The following is a 19,003-nucleotide window of genomic DNA, read 5'->3' as shown; positions in this document are numbered from 1 at the left end:
CTTCAGATTCAGCCTCCAAACACCTTTTTAAAATCTGTGGAGTTCATGGGGAACCTCTAATACCTTTATTTATAAGGGTAAATTTTAATTTAAAGCTGTGAACACAAAGGGAATATTTAACCACATGCTTTAGATGCTGCAATTGATGTTTTCTTTTGCTCTACCATACTATTTGAGGAAATAGTACTTTTGCAAACCTGTGTGTCAGTGTAGTTAATCACAGTGGTATTGTATGGATGGATGTACGTACAAAGCTTTGAGATAGAAAATATCTCGAAGTTCAGACTTTGTTAATTCTTACTAATAGACTGGGAGTGCTTTGGTTGATGTGATTTCGTGGGATTGCAGTATCTCTTCTTTTAAGGCAGCGTGTAAGATATAACTCTCTACCCCATGTAGCCATGATATTTTCTGAAAAAATCCTTGGCCAGGATTTTTCCTCCTGAGAAGCTGAGAGGCCTCAGGAACAAAATGTAAACAATAATTATCTCCTGCTATGGAACGCAACAGGTGGATCTTTGATTGCTCTCATGTGGTTGTTTCTAATTAATGGCCAATCACAGTCAGCTGGCTTGGACTCTCTGAGAGTTACGAGCTTTTGTTATTCATTCCCTTCCTTTCCTTTCAAGCCTTCTGATGAAATCCTTCCTTCTATTCTTTTAGTATAGTTCTAATATATCATTTTAATAATATATATATAATAAAATAATAAATCAGCCTTCTGAAGCATGGAGTCAAGATTCTCGTCTCTTCCCTTGTCATGGGACCCCTGTGAACACCACCACAACTCCACACCTAAGGTATTCTGTCGAACAAAACAAAACACCTTGAGACAGTTCTAAGTTTTTTTGAGAATTATAGCCCTAGCTTTGTTTATGTATAGCGACTATTTATTGAATTAGCACTCCCAAAAGGCAGATTTGCATGTGGCAGTGGAGAACAAAGCAACAGGGACCCCCTCATGCATCCAAAGGAGATCTGTTTATTGTAAAAATTGCATCCTTTTTATGCCTTTAATCTCAACCTGACATAACTGAAACCAAAGTGAAACCTAACACAACTGAGCAAAAAGAAAAGGTACCCGTTTGCTGGTGTTACCAAATGTCATGGATGAGTTTGCTACCAAGCCTCAGGACTGACTGCCAGGGGCTTCTCTGAGTCAGGTCTCTTAGGAAGCTGCAAGCATTTCACTGGCCAGATCCCCAGGGGGTGTGGAGTTCAGACCAATGAGCATATGCAGACCGGGTCTTTCAAATGCTCTGTATTAGGGGTAGCCTGGGAAATAAACGCTCTCTGTGCCACACGAACATCGGGGCTAAGCAATCTCTGTCTCCTGCACCCACAACGCCCTCCTTTGACCTAATACGTGGTAAGCTCTGAAATGATAAGAACTCAGAAGCACAGAGTAAAGGAGACACACGACATTAGAGCTTGAAAATGGTGTAGAACTGGATTACAAGCAGCTTGAGAGCTGGGAAGCGGTGTGGGAACCACATTACAAGGGCATCTAACCCTGGATTGGTGTTTAGAACTGGAGAAATACAGCCTGGGAGCTGGAAACAGGGACAGAGCCAATATGGTGAAAACCCAGGACTTTGCTAAGTAATGTGAAGCGCTGTGAGGTTGCTAGCCTTGTTTTTGTGGACTGGAACCACTTAGGAGACCGTGGGAGCTTGGATGTCAGGACCAGAAAACTCCGTAACGAAGGTTACTGATTTTCTTCTTTCAAAGAAGAGGGATAAACCACGATGAACCAGCTCTATAAGCTTTATTCACCTGGTGTGAAAACCATGAGCTGCACATATCAGAAGGGGACATTTTAGATTTGCCCTTTTGGGAGAGGGTTGGACAGAATATATTTGAGGCAGTGTCATTTGGTGATGATGCAGCCATCGGTATTATAAAACCATAGATGCTTGTTCTGGACTTATGAAATTGGATTATGAAGGGCAAAGGGGGAAGGACAGCAGCGCAGCCACCTCTTTGTTCCACCCTGGGCATGAGCAGCATTGCCACAGGAGCCAGTGGGCCCCAGCAGCTGTGAAAACGTGTCCTACTACAATGGAACTGTGGCTGACCGATGCGGAGTGGTCATGGAAAGCAGCACAGCCCCAGGGAGTGGGGGAATCTTGGAAAACAGAGAGCATCCAGGGGCTGTCCAAGCCGAGGACACCAACGATGTCCAGAGAGCCGGCGGCTGTTGGGAAGGATGAAAATTTGACATGAAAGTCACACAGATATGCATGCTTAGCAGAAAGATTTTTAAATGTGGAAGGAATGAAGATGAAGGAATAGTGATGGAAGCAAGTTTTGATATAGAAGAGCTGAGCCAGTCTTAATGGATAACCAAGGAGGCAAAGGGTATGTTAGTTAGAAGGGGTTTTTATGACTTAGAGCAAAGTCTGAGAAACCCACCTCAAACAAGATGTTTTTACCAAGCAGAAAGCACAGGCAAACAAGTCAGCAAAACTGCAAGTAGAAAAAAGGTCTCAGAATTTCCCACTGCAAGAAAACTGAAAAACAACTCCCAGCTTAAACTGTAATGTGCTAACTTTTGGAGATTGGAGAATAGTAACATGAATATGGTAATTATAGTAGTTATGATAGGCTATAGATAATAGTTAAGGTATAGATTGGTTGTACTGTATTAACATGCTAAGCAAAGAAAAGTATATAATGCAAAGTAACCAAAACCAAAGGGTCTCCAGGCCTGCCTGCAGCTGGAGCTAACAGCTGTAGGCATGGGCTCTGTCACCCATGACCCTGGACTGCTGTAATCTCTTGGATGGAATAAACTGCATTTTGGAGAGCCGCCTGGAGTCCCACACCCCTCAGGTGGTGCCGATTGCACAATCCAGACACGTGGAGAGATGAGGGCCCCCACAGCTCTGGCAGCTGACTCAGGTGGGCACACCATGCCGCCCTGCTCTGGGGGAGCAGAGCACGTGGTGGGTACTTCTGCCCCTCTGGGTACACCACACCATGCAGCTGCTCCGAGTCCTCCGGGTTGAAGGGCAATTCCGCAGCCATTGCACCGTGCCACGTGGCCACTGAGATCGACCCTGCCATTGGCACCGGGTCCCCCGCACTTCCCATCACCATGGAAAGCGAGTGGGCTGGCTCCAAAATCACACCTCTATGGAGCCTCGCCGTGTGTGCACCGGGAGTGGCCCTGCCCCGGAGCCTTCCTCCAAGGACGGATCTGAGAAGAGCTGCAGACACCAAACCCAGAAGCAGAGTGTGGGAAAAGCCCCTGTGGAGGGCCCAACCAGCAAAAATCAGTGTAAAGGAGCATGCGAGAGTGTGGGGCCATGCCAGCAATAGCAACCAAGCCATCCTGAGAAGATGGTGCTGGGCACATGCCACAGCCATTTCACAGCAGCTAAGAGAGAGCCACTCTCTCACCAAGTGCAAGAGAAAGCCAACATTTCCCTATTAACGTTTTTAAAACCTCGCAACCACCTTAGCTCCTGAAAAATCAAGGCTATCATGTTCCAAAAGCTCCAATATAAACACACCAAAGGATTATCCTACAAAAGTTAGGAAAAAGTGCAATTGTTTGTAAAATATGCCTAGGAGTTTGTAGTAAAATACACATTATGGGTGTTTGCGAATTTTAGGACCAAAATCAATATGCCTATGATTCGGAAAATGCATATTTCTGTCTCAGGCAACTACTGCTGTGCATCAAGGAAGTCTACTTGTGTGTGTATTAAGAAGTGTTTTCTTAATACTCCTACTCATTATTATTGCCTTGTTTCAAGAAGGATTGTTAAGATCCAAGGGATATCCACTAAGATACCAAAAAAAAAAAAAATCTGTTTATCATAGCCAAATTTTAGTTGCAAAGTTCTTTAACTGAAGTTCTGCCACTTGTCATCATTTTGTCCTAGGTTGCAAGGTAATGTGTATATTCTGTTTGCATCTGTTAGAGGTGTGTCTCTGTTATCTTCTGTTAATTGAGCAGTTTTCTTCATCTCTTCCACAAACCAGTCCTCCCTCCAGGGAGACATCTGCTCTTAATGTGCCATTGAGTGCCACAGCATGACTGATAAAATTACATCATCCCACATTGTGAGAAGCTCTGCCCAGAGGGAGGAGCCAAACATTCCTAACTGGATAGAAGCTGAGATTTTGGGACACCAGGACAGCCTTTTCCACTGGATTCCCAGAGAAGCAGCTGCCTTTTCCACTGGATTCCCAGAGGAAGACCAGGCCCATCTACACCACCACTGGATCTTCAGAGGAAGACCACACCCTTCTACAGGATCACTGCTTCAACAGAACCACATCTGCCTCTCCAGGAGGATGGCAGCCACCATTTCAATTGGATTGCTACCAGTCCCCTGATCAACAGGGTGTCTGTTGGAATGTTGGAGGACATCAGACGGATTGAAGGACTTTGGACCTGGTTAACATCAGAGATTTGATAACGGGATGCCTTGACAAAAGCAAACAGAACTTTGAAAATTAGACCTAGATTGCAAGAAGATGAAGTCAAACAGGTTTACTGGAAAAAGAAAATCCCATTAAACTCTGCAAGCAAGAGATGTTGATACATGCATAACTTTGTGATTTTAACCCAATCATTGTAGTACACATTACTAGTCTCCCTGAAATAGTATATAAGCACTTGTATCCACAATAAAGTTGGATTGTGATCACCGAGGCAGTCTTCCCCATCTCTCTCCATCCCTGACAGGTGTCAGGTTGTATCCTGACTCTGTCAGTGTTGTTTCCTATTACTGCATTGTTTATTTTACTTTTATTTTCTTCCCTAATAAAGAACTGTTATTCCGTATTTTTGCCTGAGAGGCCCCTTAATTTCAAAATGATAACAATTCAAAGGGAGGGGATTTACATTTTCCATTTCAGGGGAGTCTCCTGTCTTCCTTAGCAGACACCTGTCTTTTCAAACCAAGACACTTTTTTAAAGTTAAAAGTCATCTGTTAAATGACTAACAAAATTTTGTATGCAAAATAATGTACTTAGGAGGATCACCTCACCGATCATTAGCTGTAAACATAAGGCAGAAATCCATTGTTAAAGTGATAGTGGAACCCTGGAGAAAGTTAAAGATAGAATCTAAAAATGTTAGGCTTTGTGCTTTCCCAGATCAACTGCACCTGCGTAAGCAGTATGATAAATTATATAATTGTTAGATGTGATGATTGTTTAGTAATTAAATGTAATTATTATATAACCAGAAAAAGAGAAGGGCTAAATTTATGTATACAATAGAACAATATAAGTTTAATAATTAACATGAAATTTATGTAATGATAGAGTATAAAACATGATCATTTCGGATGTATGGTCGGAATCAGATTTGGGTTGAATATACCCCTGACACCCAAAGCTCTTAATAAAAAGCACCGCATATAGTCCCCGTGATTATGTGTTTTTGAACGCTAGCAATTTGGTGACCCGCAGATGGTTCCCTTGTGAGTGCTGCTGAGCGAGTTTGCGACTCGATCACACTGTAGCCGGCACCGAGGGATTCTCGGGGAGCCCATCAGCCGCGACCGCTTCCGCTGCTCACAAACGTCCCCAGGAGAAAGGTAGGGTGCTTGTTACTTTGGTTTTGGATGCCTGCCAATAAGATGCAGCGAAAGCTATGCTTGGTTGGGCTAAAGGAATTCCTGTTGGTGTAAGCCTAGGTGCCATTCCGTAAGACAATCGTGAAAGCATTGTGGGTTAGGCATTTGTGGTGAGAAATTTAAAGGGATTTTGGACAGTAACATCCCTATCCCGCAAAATTCTCATTTGGGGTGCTTATTAGCACATTGGAAACAAGGCAACTTCGGGGAAGAATTATGTAAAACTAAGTTGATTGATTATTGTAATTCATGGTGGCCAGAATATGCCTTGGAGAAAGGTGAAAAATGGCCAAAATATGGCACTCTGCAATATAACGCTATTTCGCAGTTAATGTCGTTTTGTAAACAAGAAGGAAAAGGGGATGAAGTCACATATGTTGATCTGTTTTACTACTTACGGGGAAAGCCAGAATGGCAGGATGAATGTGGATTATTAATGGTTAAAACATCTGCAAAGTGTGGGGTTTGTGAGGAACGTTGTTTAGAACACTTGGCGTTAAGAGAAAGCTTAAGTAGGGAAAATTATACAGATATTGATTTACAAGTAGCTGCAATAGGAACTAGAGAATCTAACCCTATCCCACCTGTTTCATCTGTCCCTATCCCACTACCTGCTCCTCACCCACCTAGTCCTGAGCCCGTCTTGTCTAGTACACCTTTCCCTCTTTATCCTCCTCTCCCATCATCACCCGATCCCTCTTCCTCGGAAGATGAGCAAAACCTAACTGTGATAGAAAGGAGAAAGAGGTATGCAAGTGAAAAAATAGCAATGGTAATGAATCAGTGACCCCAATAGCCCACAGAACCCAGGGTTGGGCAAAGCTTGCCCCAGTTGTGCATAGAAAAGGCATAAGCACACAAAAATGGACTGTGATTGCCCCCTTGCAACAAGGTGTCGGAGTGGAAGGGCCAGTATTTGTAAAAGTGCCTTTTTCCCACAGCAGACTTAGTTATTTGGAAACAGTCAGCCAGAACTTATAGAGAAAATCCTGATAAAGTGGCACGCGTAGTAAAAATGGTTATGAAAACTCAAAATCCTGACTGGGATGACATACAAGTAATATTAGATAGTCTGATGGATTCTACTGAAAAAGAAATGGTACTTAAGTCAGCCAAAGAGAGGGCAAGAGAAGATATTAGAAATGAGCTGGTAACAGGGAATTTAGATGTGAATTTCCCAATTGAGGATCCAAATTGGGACCCTAATTTATTGCACGATATGAGGAAATTACGGAAATATCAAGAGTGGATCCAAATAGGAGTTCAGAATGCTGTGCCCAAAACTATAAATTGGTCCAAACTATATGAGGTTCAACAGGAAAAGAAGGAATCTCCCAATCTCCCACTGATTTTTGGAGAGGCTTAAGGAGGTAGCAAGGAAATATACAGACCTCCAAATGGATACAGAGCAAGTAAAGGTTCAGCTTGCTCTCATATTCTTGGGCCAATCACAAGATGACATTCGTAGAAAATTGCAAAAATTAGAAGGGGAAGAATTAAGGAATTTGGATAAGTTACTCGAGGTTGCCTGGAAGGTATATAACAATTGGGAAAAATAAGCTAGTAAAAGGCAGCAGCAGAATCTTTTGGCAGTAATACAGGAGAAAGGGAACCCAAATTTCAGGGGGTGTAACAGGAATGGTCGGGGTAGGGGACCAATTACCCAAGGTTAAGCCCGAATCAATGTGTATATTGCAAGGGGGTGGGACACTGGAAGTGAGATTGTCCACAATTATTTCACCAGGACAATCAGTTCCAGCAGGGAAATGCTGCCAAAGCCATGGTGTTAGGAGAATGTAACTAACTGAACCTGTGGAACAGATTCAAGAACTCGCCACAAATATACAATACAATTTAACCCACCAATATTTCCAGTGAAGAGACCAAATAGGTGAATGTAGATTAGCATAGGATTTTGAGAGCAATAAACAAAAAGGACATTTATCCAGTGGTAACAAATTCTCACACATTGCTAACATCCGTAAAGGGGATATATAAGTGGTTTACTGTAATTGATTTAGAGATGCCTTTCTCTGCCTACCCTTTGACAAAGAAAGTAGGAAATTGTTTGTCTATGTGTAGCAAAACCCAAGGAATGGAAGAAAGACCCAGCTCACCTGGACACGAAAAGAACTCGCAGACCCCATTCGGAAACCAACTGGCAAAGGAACTGGAGATTTGGACCGAAAATGGGCAAGTACCAAGAAACCAACACATATTGTTGCAGTATGTTGATGATATACTAATAGCTACAGAAGAAAGAGCAACCTGTATAAAGGTAACCATTGAGATTTTAAATTCGCTGGGAATGGGAGGCTATAACGTATCCAGAGGAAAGGCACAAATCGCACAAGAGACTGTGATTTACCTGGGATGCGCAATTTCACACGGGCAATGAAAACTAGGTACTAATCGTATCCAAGCTATTTGTGTTATTCCAGAGCCCCAGAATTTACATGAGCTGTGAGTCTTCCTCGGGATGGCAGGATGGTGTCGCTTGTGGATCAAGGACTATGGACTGATTGCAAAACCCCTGTATGAAGCTCAGAAGACACAGCCATTCAACTGGGGCAAACCACAGAAAGAAGCCTCCCTAAAATTAAAGGAAGCACTGACAACTGCTCCAGCACTAGGGTTACCTGATCTGTCTAAAGATTTTCAGCTGTTTGTACATGAAAGGCTGCGCCTAGCATAGGAGTCCTGACCCAACGTCTGGGAAGCTGGAATAGGCCGGTGGGCTACTTTTCCAAACAACTCGACAACATAAGTGCCGGGTGGCCCCCATGTCTGCGGTCAGTCGCAGCTACTGTGATCCTGATACAAGATGCCAGGAAACTTACTATGGGAAGGCACATAGATGTCTATGTACCACACATGGTAACCACTGTCTTAGAGCAAAAGAGGGGCAATTGGCTATCTCCCAGCAGGATGATGAAATTCCAGGTTGTCCTGACTGAGCAGGATGATGTCACATTCAAAACAACTAACCTCTTGAATCCAGCTTTGTAACTAGGTACCACAACTGAAGAAGGCCCATTAGAACACGACTGTATAGAAGTTATAGAGTACACCTATTCAGCAAGAGAAGACCTGAAAGACGTCCCACTAGAGCAGCCGGAGTGGGAGCTGTTTACAGATGGGAGCAGCTTCGTGGGAAACGGAACCAGATACGCTGGATATGCGGTAACAACAGTCAATACAGTAGTGGAGGCAAAGGCATTACCACCAAATACATCTGCCCAGAAGGCAGAACTGGTTGCTTTAACTGGGGCACTAGAATTAAGTGAAGGGAAAAAGGTAAATATCTGGACTGACTCAAAATATGCTTTTGGAGTGGTGCATGTACACGGAGCACTGTGGAAAGAAAGAGGACTGTTATCTTCTTGGGGTACGCACATTAAACATCAGGATGCAGTCCTGCAATTGATAAAGGCAGTACAAAAACCTGAACAAGTGGCAATCATACACTGCAAAGCACACCAATCAGGAAACTCCAAAATCTGTGAGGGAAATCGAAAGGCAGACTGGGAAGCCCGACAGGTTGCTCGAGAGGTACAAACAACAATGGCATTGATACCTTTGAAGCTTAATGTATCCCAATTCAATTTGCCTCCAAAACCAAAATATTCAGTAGAAGATGAGAGAGTGGCACATTTGCTAAATGCACAAAGGAATTCAGAGGGATGGTATGTAACTGCACAAGGACAAATAGTGGTACCCCCCTTGATAATGAGAGAATTCGGATAGGAATAGAGCCAGTAGACTATTGGCAGGTAGATTTTGTAGAACTACCAAGGACTCAAGGATACAAATACCTGTTAGTGGGGGTTGACACATTCTCTGGGTGGCCAGAAGCCCTTCCCTGTCGCACAAACCAAGCAAAGGAAACAGTTAAGTGGTTACTACAGGAGATTTTTCCCAGATTTGGGGTACCCCTAGGGGTATCATCAGATAGGGGACCCCATTTCATAGCTACAGTAGTAATAGAGGTAAGTAGATTGCTGGGGATAAATTGGGACCTCCACACAACATGGAGACCCCAGTCAAGTGGACAGGTAGAGAGGATGAATCAGACACTAAAAGGGCAAATCAGTAAAATATGCCAAGAAGCCAAATTGCAGTGGCCCCAGCCTTTGCCAATAGCAGTGTTGAGGATTCGGATAAAGCCTAGGAGTGGGATGTCAGTCAGTCCTTATGAGATATTGTATGGGAAACCATGTGAATCTCCTGAGCCTAACCCTAATGTACACGTGACAGGAAAGCAGGAAGTGTATAATTATGTTCTGTCTCTTGGGAAAACTTTAGCTCGGCTCCGGAGTATCCTTGTGTGGAATAGACCACTGACTCTCAAGAACCCAGTTCAAAACGTACATCCAGGAGACAAGGTGTACATCAAGAACTGTAACGAGGAACCGCTGAAAGAAAAGTGGAGTGAACCCCATCAGGTACTACTGACCACCTTTACAGCAGTCAAAGTAGCCGGCGTGGACCCCTGGATTCACTATTCCCGAGTGAAGAAAGTCCATCCTGGATCACAGACTGTATAAACTCTGGAATGAACAAAGGCTGCAGATAAGATGTGTTTAATTGCTTTCAGAATGCTATCAGTATTGTGCTAACGTTATGGTTATTAATATCGTTGGGATGTGGAAGGCAAAATGATCAACTAACCACTCTTCGTTCTAGAATGAAGAGAGAGGTACAAATGGAAACACAGGTAATAAAGGTTTCTGATGCTGTTCGGGCTGAGAATGTAATGATCGGATTAGTCAAAGATTTTGCCAAAATGCAAAACACAAGTCGAATAACTGCCTGTCTGCCAATACCAAAGGCAGCAGGAGACCCAGTAAATTGGGGAATCATAACATCAAAACTACCTGAAATACAAAGAAACAAAACAATTACATGTAAACAGGTACCCAAATCTAGGCAAGTTACAGAAACCACTCTGGTATGGGAATGTGAGGCCAAGGATAGGAAAGATCAGATAGAACCTTGGGACAGTGCGTGGTCTGTGAGTATTCTTCAAAGATTCCAATATATGACAAACACCCCTTGGTGTATTAAGGGGGAAGGCCCCGAGAATGAAACAGATCCAGCAATAACGAACACTGACACTAGTAGCAGAGCGAGGGCAGACAAAGTAAGTAGGTGGGTATGTAATAAAACTTCGGCTGCACTTCAAATGATGAAGAGATAAAACAGATGCCACCCCTGGCAATAGCCCTACAAATTGGATGTGCTTGCAGAGGGATCAAATATAAACAAGGCAGAGTGAATTATAGAGTAATTATAGGGTGTACCAAGGTTACAATTCGAGGTCCAGGACAATTTGTATGGGCAGCAAGTGATGGTACCTGGACAACACATCTGCCTGTAGACGGGAAAGTAAAGGAGATTACTTTAGGCCTCCCAACCTTATGTCCAATTTGGAAAAAGTCCCCATTTAATGGAAAACATGAACTTCTGCAGATAAGAGCAAGACGAGAAGTTCTAGATAATGAAAATCCAGATGACACTTGGCAAGAACCCTCTAGTGGAGTGAAATCTGGATGGGCCCTAGAGTCATTGCTTGGTCCTATAGCAAACTATCAGAGTAGAGAGATGCTATACAAACTTACAGGTCAGGTAGGTAGACTGGCAAGAGTCACCCGGGAAGGATTTAAAGAATTAAATATACAGTTACATGCCACCACAAAAATGACTTTACAAAATCGATTGGCCCTAGATATGTTACTCCTGAAAGAGCATGGAGTATGTGGATTTTTAAAGGGACAAGTTGATCATTGCTGCGTTCCTATCCCAAATATAACTGCAGATGTAGAATATGACATCAATCAGTTGAAAGAAATAGAGCATGAAGCACAAGAAGAGCAAAAGGATTTGGCTACAAGCTGGTTAGGAAAAATCTTTAAAGGATTAGGGTGGAATGTGAGTTCATGGACTAAATCTATCATTGATAGTGTGATAATCTTACTGATTGTATTCTTAGCAATTTGGCTAGTTTACAGCATCTTAAAGGGAGAGATACAGAAGAAAACATCCTGGAACCAGAGGATAATAAAGGCGCTAACACGAAATCCACGCCCACCATCTTCTGGTTCTCCAGTTCGTAACAGCATCCACGACAATGTTTACATCAACCCTGGATTTGAAGAATCAAGTATGAACTGAGGAATAAAGGACTCTATCGAGTGAAAACATTTACACCTATAGTGAAGTGAAAATGCTTTCAAAGGGGGGAGAATGATAGTGGAGCCCTGGAAAAGTTAAAGATAGAATCTAAAATGTTAGGCTTTGTGGTTTCCCAGATCAACTGCACCTGCGTAAGCAGTATGATAAATTATATAATTGTTAGATGTGATGATTGTTTAGTAATTAAATGTAATTATTATATAACCGTAAGAAGAGAGGGGATGAATTTATGTATACAATAGAACAATATAAGTTTAATAATTAACATGAAATTTATGTAATGATAGAGTATAAAACATGATCATTTCGGATGTATGGTCGGAGTCAGATTTGGGTTGAATATACCCCTGACATCCAGAGGTCTTAATAAAAAGCACCGCATATAGTCCCCATGATTATGTGTTTTTGAATGCTAACAAAAGGGCCAAGGATTTCTAATTCTTGTGGCTCAGATACTGCTTTGGGAAGTTCTTTGGCCCAAATGTTCCTATGGAATACAGGATTGCTCCCATTGTTAATTTCACCAGATTTACAGCAATGAAACCAACAATTAAAACATTTATAAATAGTATCAAATAAGAGTTTGCAGATCCCACTGATGAAAAGGGAACATCAGGCATGACCCATGATCCCTCTGTTTCACTCACGTCTGCCTACTTGCTTCTAAAGTTGTCACAGACATCTTTTGTGAAAAATTGTTTCTTTAGGATTTTTCCCTCTTCTGGAAAGCTGAGGCCCCAGGAAGAGAATGTAAACGATGGTTATCTGCTGCTGTGGAATGCAACAGGTGCACCTGTGATTGGCCCATGTTGCATGTTTACAATTAAGGGCCAATCAAAGGCTGAGCTCTCTCTGGGGCAGAATCAAGGAGAGCTCCTTTGTTTATTCATTCTTTTTCTATTCTTAGCATAGCAGCTTCTGAACGTCTGTCTCTATTCCTTTTAGTATAGTCTTAATGTATTATATATTATAACATAATAAATCCAGCCTCCTGATCATGGAGTCAAGATTCTCGCCTATCTCTTCACCCCTGAGGAACCCTTGCAAGCCCGGCAACATACAGTCTTGAACTCGTCAACACATTCTTGGTTGTGATATGGTTTGACGTTATTGGCTGGGACCCACTTAATTCCTGCACCTGTAGAGACAGAAGCATACCCTTTGCCCCAAGGGATTGATCAGAAAGGACCTTCAGTGGGTCCTTTCCTAGGGTTTCTAATTAAAACAGGGATTTTCTTTCAGTTTTGCCTGTGTGTTATTGGAAAAATGCCTAAAAATTGGTGGATTGTGTTCTGACACAAAGCTGTTTAAGAAATTAGAAACACATAAAGCTTTGTTCCACCGCATCTGTGGTGTGACCACTACTCTCCTGTTGATCTAGAATGTGTTTTAATGTCTGATGTGTCCTCTCAACAATTGCTTGACTTGTGGGAGAGTGAGGAACACCAAGGATGTGATGAACACCACAATCTTTAAAAATGTGGCCAATTTTTGAGCTGTTTATGCAGCATAATTGTCAGTTTTTACTTCTTGAGGCACACCCCATGAAGCAAAATCTTGCAAAAAATGTTGACAGGCATGATTACCTGTTTCGCCTGTGTGAAGAGAAGCAAAAACTGCACCAGAGAATGTGTCCACTGAAACATGAGTATTGGTAAATTTACCAAAGGAAGGCTATTTAGTGATATCCGTTTGCCATAACTGCAGGTTTTGTAAACCCCGTGGGTTGGTCACTCTTTGTAGAAACAGGAGGGTGCACAAGCTGACATTCAGGGCAAGCACTTATGGTAGTTTTAGCTTGACTTTTGGAAATTTGAACATTCCCACAAGTGCTTGTGCATTTTGCTGAAAAAAGGCATGACTCAGTTTTGCTTGTTCCAAAATGTTTGGCAAAGTGTTTGAAATAAGCATTGTCACTTTGTCTGCTCTGGCATTTCCTTCCACTAAAAATCCAAGGAGCGAAAAATGAACCCTGATGTGAGAAACAAAATATGGATTAGTTCGTTATTGCAAAGTTGTATAAAGCCATGAAAGCCAATGATATCTAAGTGTCATTACTAGCATTCTTTAGAACTGATCATTCTATTCTTTTAACCACATTAGCAACATAAGCAGAATATGTGAATTAATTAAAAAGTTGTGGGAAGAGCTGAAAAGCCTGAACTACAGCAGCAAGTTCCGCAATCTGAGGAGATCCTTCCACTATTTGAATATCTGATTCCCAAGTTCTAGTTGTTTGGTTCAACCAAGTTACGACCGATTTGTGACTTCTGCCAGATCCACCAGTGAAGAGAGTTATTGCTTTTAAAGGTTCTTTATTTAACATAGGTTTCCCTCTAAAACTCAATTTTACCTGCAATAATTTGTGAGCTGGGTAATGAACAGAAGAAATATCCGGAAAATTTACCAATGCTCATTGCAAATCATCAGAATTTTGCAGAATTTTGCATTTGCAATGCATTTTCATTGCCCTGTCAAGATCATCTTTTTTCAGTGGTAAATAGAGAGCTCCAAATTCTTGACCTGCTAAACTTAACAATTTTGTTCTGGCCTTAATCACAATTTCTGCTATCATCTTTAAAACTGTGAAAATAATCTTTGGAAATCTGTAGGGAAGGAAAACCCATTCTATTATCAACAGAGGATGTCTCTCAGAAGGGTCCCTTTGAAAAATGAGACCACAAAGCTTCATTTTTTTCTCCTAAAATTGCAAAAAAGAAACACTTTTCTGGAATACAGTGATGAGTTTGTCATCTGTGGAGAGTCTCCATGACCTTGTCACAGGCTGCACAAGCTTCAGGTGTTAGAGTTCTGGGAGAATTGATGTCGCAGCTTCCTCTCAGTAAAATGAAAAGTGGACCCAGTTCATTGTTGGTAATTCCCAAACCAGGTGTGACCCAATAGATTTCTCCTAGAAGCTGTTGTAAACCTTGCAGGTTGGTGACACTGGTCCAGAGCTGTATCTTCTGTGGTGTTATTGTTTTTTCAGTCATCTTCCATCCCAGATCCTTCCAAGGTGGAACTTCTTGAATTTTGGCTATAGAAATTTTAAGTCCTATGTTGTGTTGTGTTATTTAATTTCCCCAGGTATTCTCCCCATGTTATGTATTTCCCCCTCCCTGCTTAAGTACAAATGGTTCCTCCCATCCCTGATTTTCCCGCCACTGCCTCTCCTGACCATTGGTTTCCCTGGTTACCCCCTTCCCCCTCAACTGCCAATCTCCCTTTGTTATATAATTTCCCCTCCCCTGCACACCTTATATGTAAGTTTTTCCTCTTCCCTGGGCCCAGTCAATCACCCCCCACTCCTCCCAGTTTTCTGGAAGCTTCACCTCTCTGGAGGTTGTGGTTGGCTGTGGCCCCGGGGCCCCTCCTTTATGTTATATTCATGGGCTAGTTCCTTATGTCAGTTATGCTTGTACCTCTCCCTGGTTGGCTAGTTGGGCTTCCCTCCTCTCTCCACCCCTTCTCTTTAAAAACTGGCTTTCCCCCTTGTTTGAGGCCATTTGCTGGTTGGCACTCTCCCTCCCGGTCTGTGTCATCCGACCCTTCAATAAATCGGAGTTAGCCCCCAGCTAGTGGACGCCTCTTTTCTTCGTCCTTCCGCACTCTCCAACCACACCGTGCATCCAGCCCAGCCCAAGGCCAAGACGCCGAGGGGGGCTGGCAATACATGCGCCGGGGGTGTCGGCCACCTCCCTCCCGCGTTGCTAGCTGGACATTAGGGCCAAGTACGCCCTCGCGCAGGTTGGCGCCCAACGTGGGGCCTGCGAAGTGGACCCTGGACCTATTGGACCACTGACCAGACCCTGTGGTGTGGATTTTTATAAATCTCCTGGCCGTCAACCTACCCCAAGATGGTAGCAGGCCCCGTTTTAGGGGCGGCGCTCCCTGGGGACCGGAGTCGGGACTCCCAAGCGCTCTTCGGGACGACTCCAGGATGAAGACCCCCTGCCTGGCCTTTTGCGTTGCCACAGCGACCGGATTGGTAAGTCCGGGCCCCTTTTCCTTGGGGACTCTCCTGGCTTCTCCTCCGCCTTTTTAAGACTGTCCCCTAGGGGTACGGGCCCTGCCCTGGGGACCTGCCCCCCACCCTCTTCCCTGAACCCCGAACCTTTGTTATTTTCGTTTTCCCGTGGGAGCCGGACTCTCCCCGGACGCAGGGGCCGGACCCACCACCCTATTCCCTTTTTCCTCGCACTTTCCTCAAGACTTTGGGGTGGTGGGAGGGCGGAGGCCGGTCGTGTGCAGCTTGCTGTTTTCGTTTACGTTTTCTCTCCGGGCGAGGGGGGTGTAACATCAGCGACCTTTCCCCCTTTTCTAGTGGTAAAACTTTTGCCGCTAGAAAGGTGCCATGGGTGCGAGCTTGGGAAAGGCGCAAAAAGAGGTTTATTATATTGTTAAAGGTTTACTGCTTGGGGGTGGGCATAAGGCCCCCAAGCACAAGTTAAAGTTGTTAGTGAGGTGGGTCTTTTCGAAGTTCCCCAATGTCTCCCCAGAGGTTGTAAAGCAGCCACATTTTTGGGCAGCTGTTGTTGCTAAATTAGAAGAGACCGTGAAGTCTGGGGAGACAAAATTAGTTAACGTGGCGTATTGGGCTGGTAGGGTGCTTGCCATTCTCCGCCCAGTAGGGGAACCTAAGAAAGGACCCGCAAGTTCTACGTTATCCCCTCGTTCCCCCCGTTCGCTTGCCCTTGTCCCTCATTCCACTCCCCCATTCCACAGGCAGGAGCCCTCAAGGGGGATTCTTAAGGCTGAAAAGAAGCAGGGGGTCCATCCTGCCCCTGCTCCCCCTCGACCTGCTCGGCCTCCCCCTTCGAGGAGCCCTGGCCAGGCTTCTCTCTTTCCCGACCCCTCTGTCCCTGTCCCCAAGTCCCCGGTTGTCAGGCCAAAGTTCGATTTTTTGAAGGTTATCAAGATGGCTCCCAGGGTGCCCAAAATGGGGGCGACCGCATGGCCGTTCCTGCCAGGGCCCCTCCTCTTCTCCAGCACCCTTTTCTCCCGAATCCCAACCCCTTCCTCCCTCCTGACCCAACCCCCTTCTCGGTTTCCCCCCCGTCGTACCCTTCCACGGTCCCTCCCACTGCTCCTCCTTTGGCTCCTCCCGTTTCTCCTCCCCCAGTTCAGTCCCCCGCTGATCCCTCCCCTGCTCCTCCCACGTATTCGGCTCCGCGCCCGTGCTCCACCCAGGGGGCGGAGAGGGGTGTTGTGCCGCGCCCACTCCCTCATCCCGCCTCACTACCAGGCCCCGCCTCAACCTCCTCCAGTTCCAGTTCCCACGCCTTCCCTTCCGGTTCCCATGTTTTGTGTTCCGGGGGGTCGGGGGTGGATGACCGGAGGCCGGGGCAGGCGCCCTGGTTGGAAGCCGCCCCGGTCTCGTACACCCTAAGCGGGGAGGGAAGTCCTCAGGCACAGTGGGTGCCTTTAGCACCGGCCCGGATCAAGGAGCTGTGCAAGGCGCAGAAGGACTACTCCCGGGAGTCTGAGTACTTCCGGGGGTTGCTCCGTAATGCCCTTGTGCAGGGAGATCTGGTGCCAGCTGACCTGAGGGCTCTCTTCTCCAGTTTGACAGGGCCCATGGAGTTCCAGGTCTGGGTGGCGGAGTGGAGGAGAGAGATTTTGGAGGTTCTCCCAAATCTTTGGGGGAATCCTTCAACTTCTCACGATGCAGAGGGCCTGATAGTCTCAGAAGAACATCTGTTGGGCGAGGGGCAGTGGGCGACTGGGGCAGCCCAGGCTCGGGCTCTTTTTCCACAGCAGTTACTGGAGACGGCCCAGGCCGCGGAGCGGGCTTTTCTAAAACTCGCAGTCGTCACCTCCCAATGGGAAGAGGACGAGGTGCGGCAGGGTGCGTAAGAGCCATACATGGCCTTTGTCGAACGCCTCTACCGCTTTGTGTAGCTCAGGTGTCCGGGGAGAAAGAGAAGGAGGAGATGCTAAAAAAATGGCATATTACAATGCAAATGCTGAGTGCCGCAAGGCCATTAAGACCCTCCCTCGGACTCCTCGGCCCTCGGTGGAGGCAATGATAGAGGCCGTGGTGGCTCGCGTCCCTCTCTCCACACGCCCACGCAAAGCCTCCGTGGCCTTCGTCGGCCTCCCCAAGCCTGAGCCATTCAACCTCGAGGAGGTCTCCGCTGCCGGACCACCAACACCAGGGCCCGGCAGAAGAACAACGGACACCCACCCCTGCCACTTATGTGGCAAGATAGGGCACTGGATGCCCCAGTGCCCTATGAGATTAGACTATTTAAATTATAGGAGGCAGCGGGAAAAAGAAGAAAAGGGCACAAAAAACTAGGCCCAGAGCGCAGCCGCTCCCTGCACGCAGACATAAATGCGGCGGGCGGAATACCACCATGCGGGGAGGAAAGAGAAGAGGGAGCGCCGCCGACCTTCGCTATGCCGGACTTGACCTACTTATCGGATTTGACTACTACCTGTGGTGCAGTTCCTGCGCTTAACACCTTGTCCTCTGCTTCCCCATACAGGCTGCAGCTAACTAGGGATTTTTATATCCCTAGCAGTAACATCCAGCTGGTGTCTGTCGACCTTCAACATCCGGGTCGCTGGAAGGAAACTGGGACGTTGCAGGTGGACCGTCGTTGATGACACTAAGCACACGCCGCGAGACGTGCACATCGTCCCCGGTCTGGTCACTACCGACCGAGATTGTTTCGCGGTAGGGCTGTACTGTGTCCGACCCCCACTTCTCCTTCCCAAAGCACAGGTCATTGCCCAGGCCATTCCAGTCCCAGATAAAGACCATTGGAGCGACGCCGCGGAGAGGACATCGCCTCCGTCAGTGGCCTGGGCACAACTCGTAGGGAGGGAGAAACCCCGCCTGACATGTCAACTCTCGTTGGGCGGGGATCAAAAGGTCATCAGGGGTCTCTTGGACACGGGTGCAGATGTGACAATCATTCCCTCTCGGGAGTGGCCGTCACATTGGGATTTGCAAAGTGCAGCGGGCACGATTTCAGGTGTCGGGGGCTTGCAATTGGCAAAACAATCAAAGAGCGTTGTTCAAATTAAGGGACCCGACAGGCAATTGGCGTCTGTACGCCCGTTTGTATTAGACTACACCGAGCCTCTCTGGGGGAGAGATCTACTAGCCCAGTGGGGGGCCAGAATTGACCTGCCAAAGGCCCCTCAGGTTTTTCGGGCAGTGGCCACTGATGAGTGCCAGACCTGGAAGCTGGACTGG

At 45.6% G+C, this 19,003-nt stretch overlaps 1 protein-coding gene across 1 annotated transcript in view; it reads left to right on the top strand.

Moving 5' to 3' along the window:
* Positions 1 to 18,097, top strand: part of LOC131095718 (uncharacterized) — a 53,100-nt gene extending 35,003 nt beyond the window's left edge. Inside the window, exons 12-13 of the mRNA XM_058043779.1 lie at positions 16,919 to 17,644; positions 17,703 to 18,097. Coding sequence (XP_057899762.1) covers positions 16,919 to 17,644; positions 17,703 to 18,097 — 1,121 coding nt within the window. The remainder of the gene's footprint in view (positions 1 to 16,918; positions 17,645 to 17,702) is intronic.
* Positions 18,098 to 19,003: the final 906 nt, after the last annotated feature.

Source organism: Melospiza georgiana, chromosome Z (assembly GCF_028018845.1).
Source record: "Melospiza georgiana isolate bMelGeo1 chromosome Z, bMelGeo1.pri, whole genome shotgun sequence".
Classification (NCBI taxonomy): Eukaryota; Metazoa; Chordata; class Aves; order Passeriformes; family Passerellidae; genus Melospiza; species Melospiza georgiana.
This window is presented reverse-complemented; position numbering and strand designations above follow the sequence as displayed.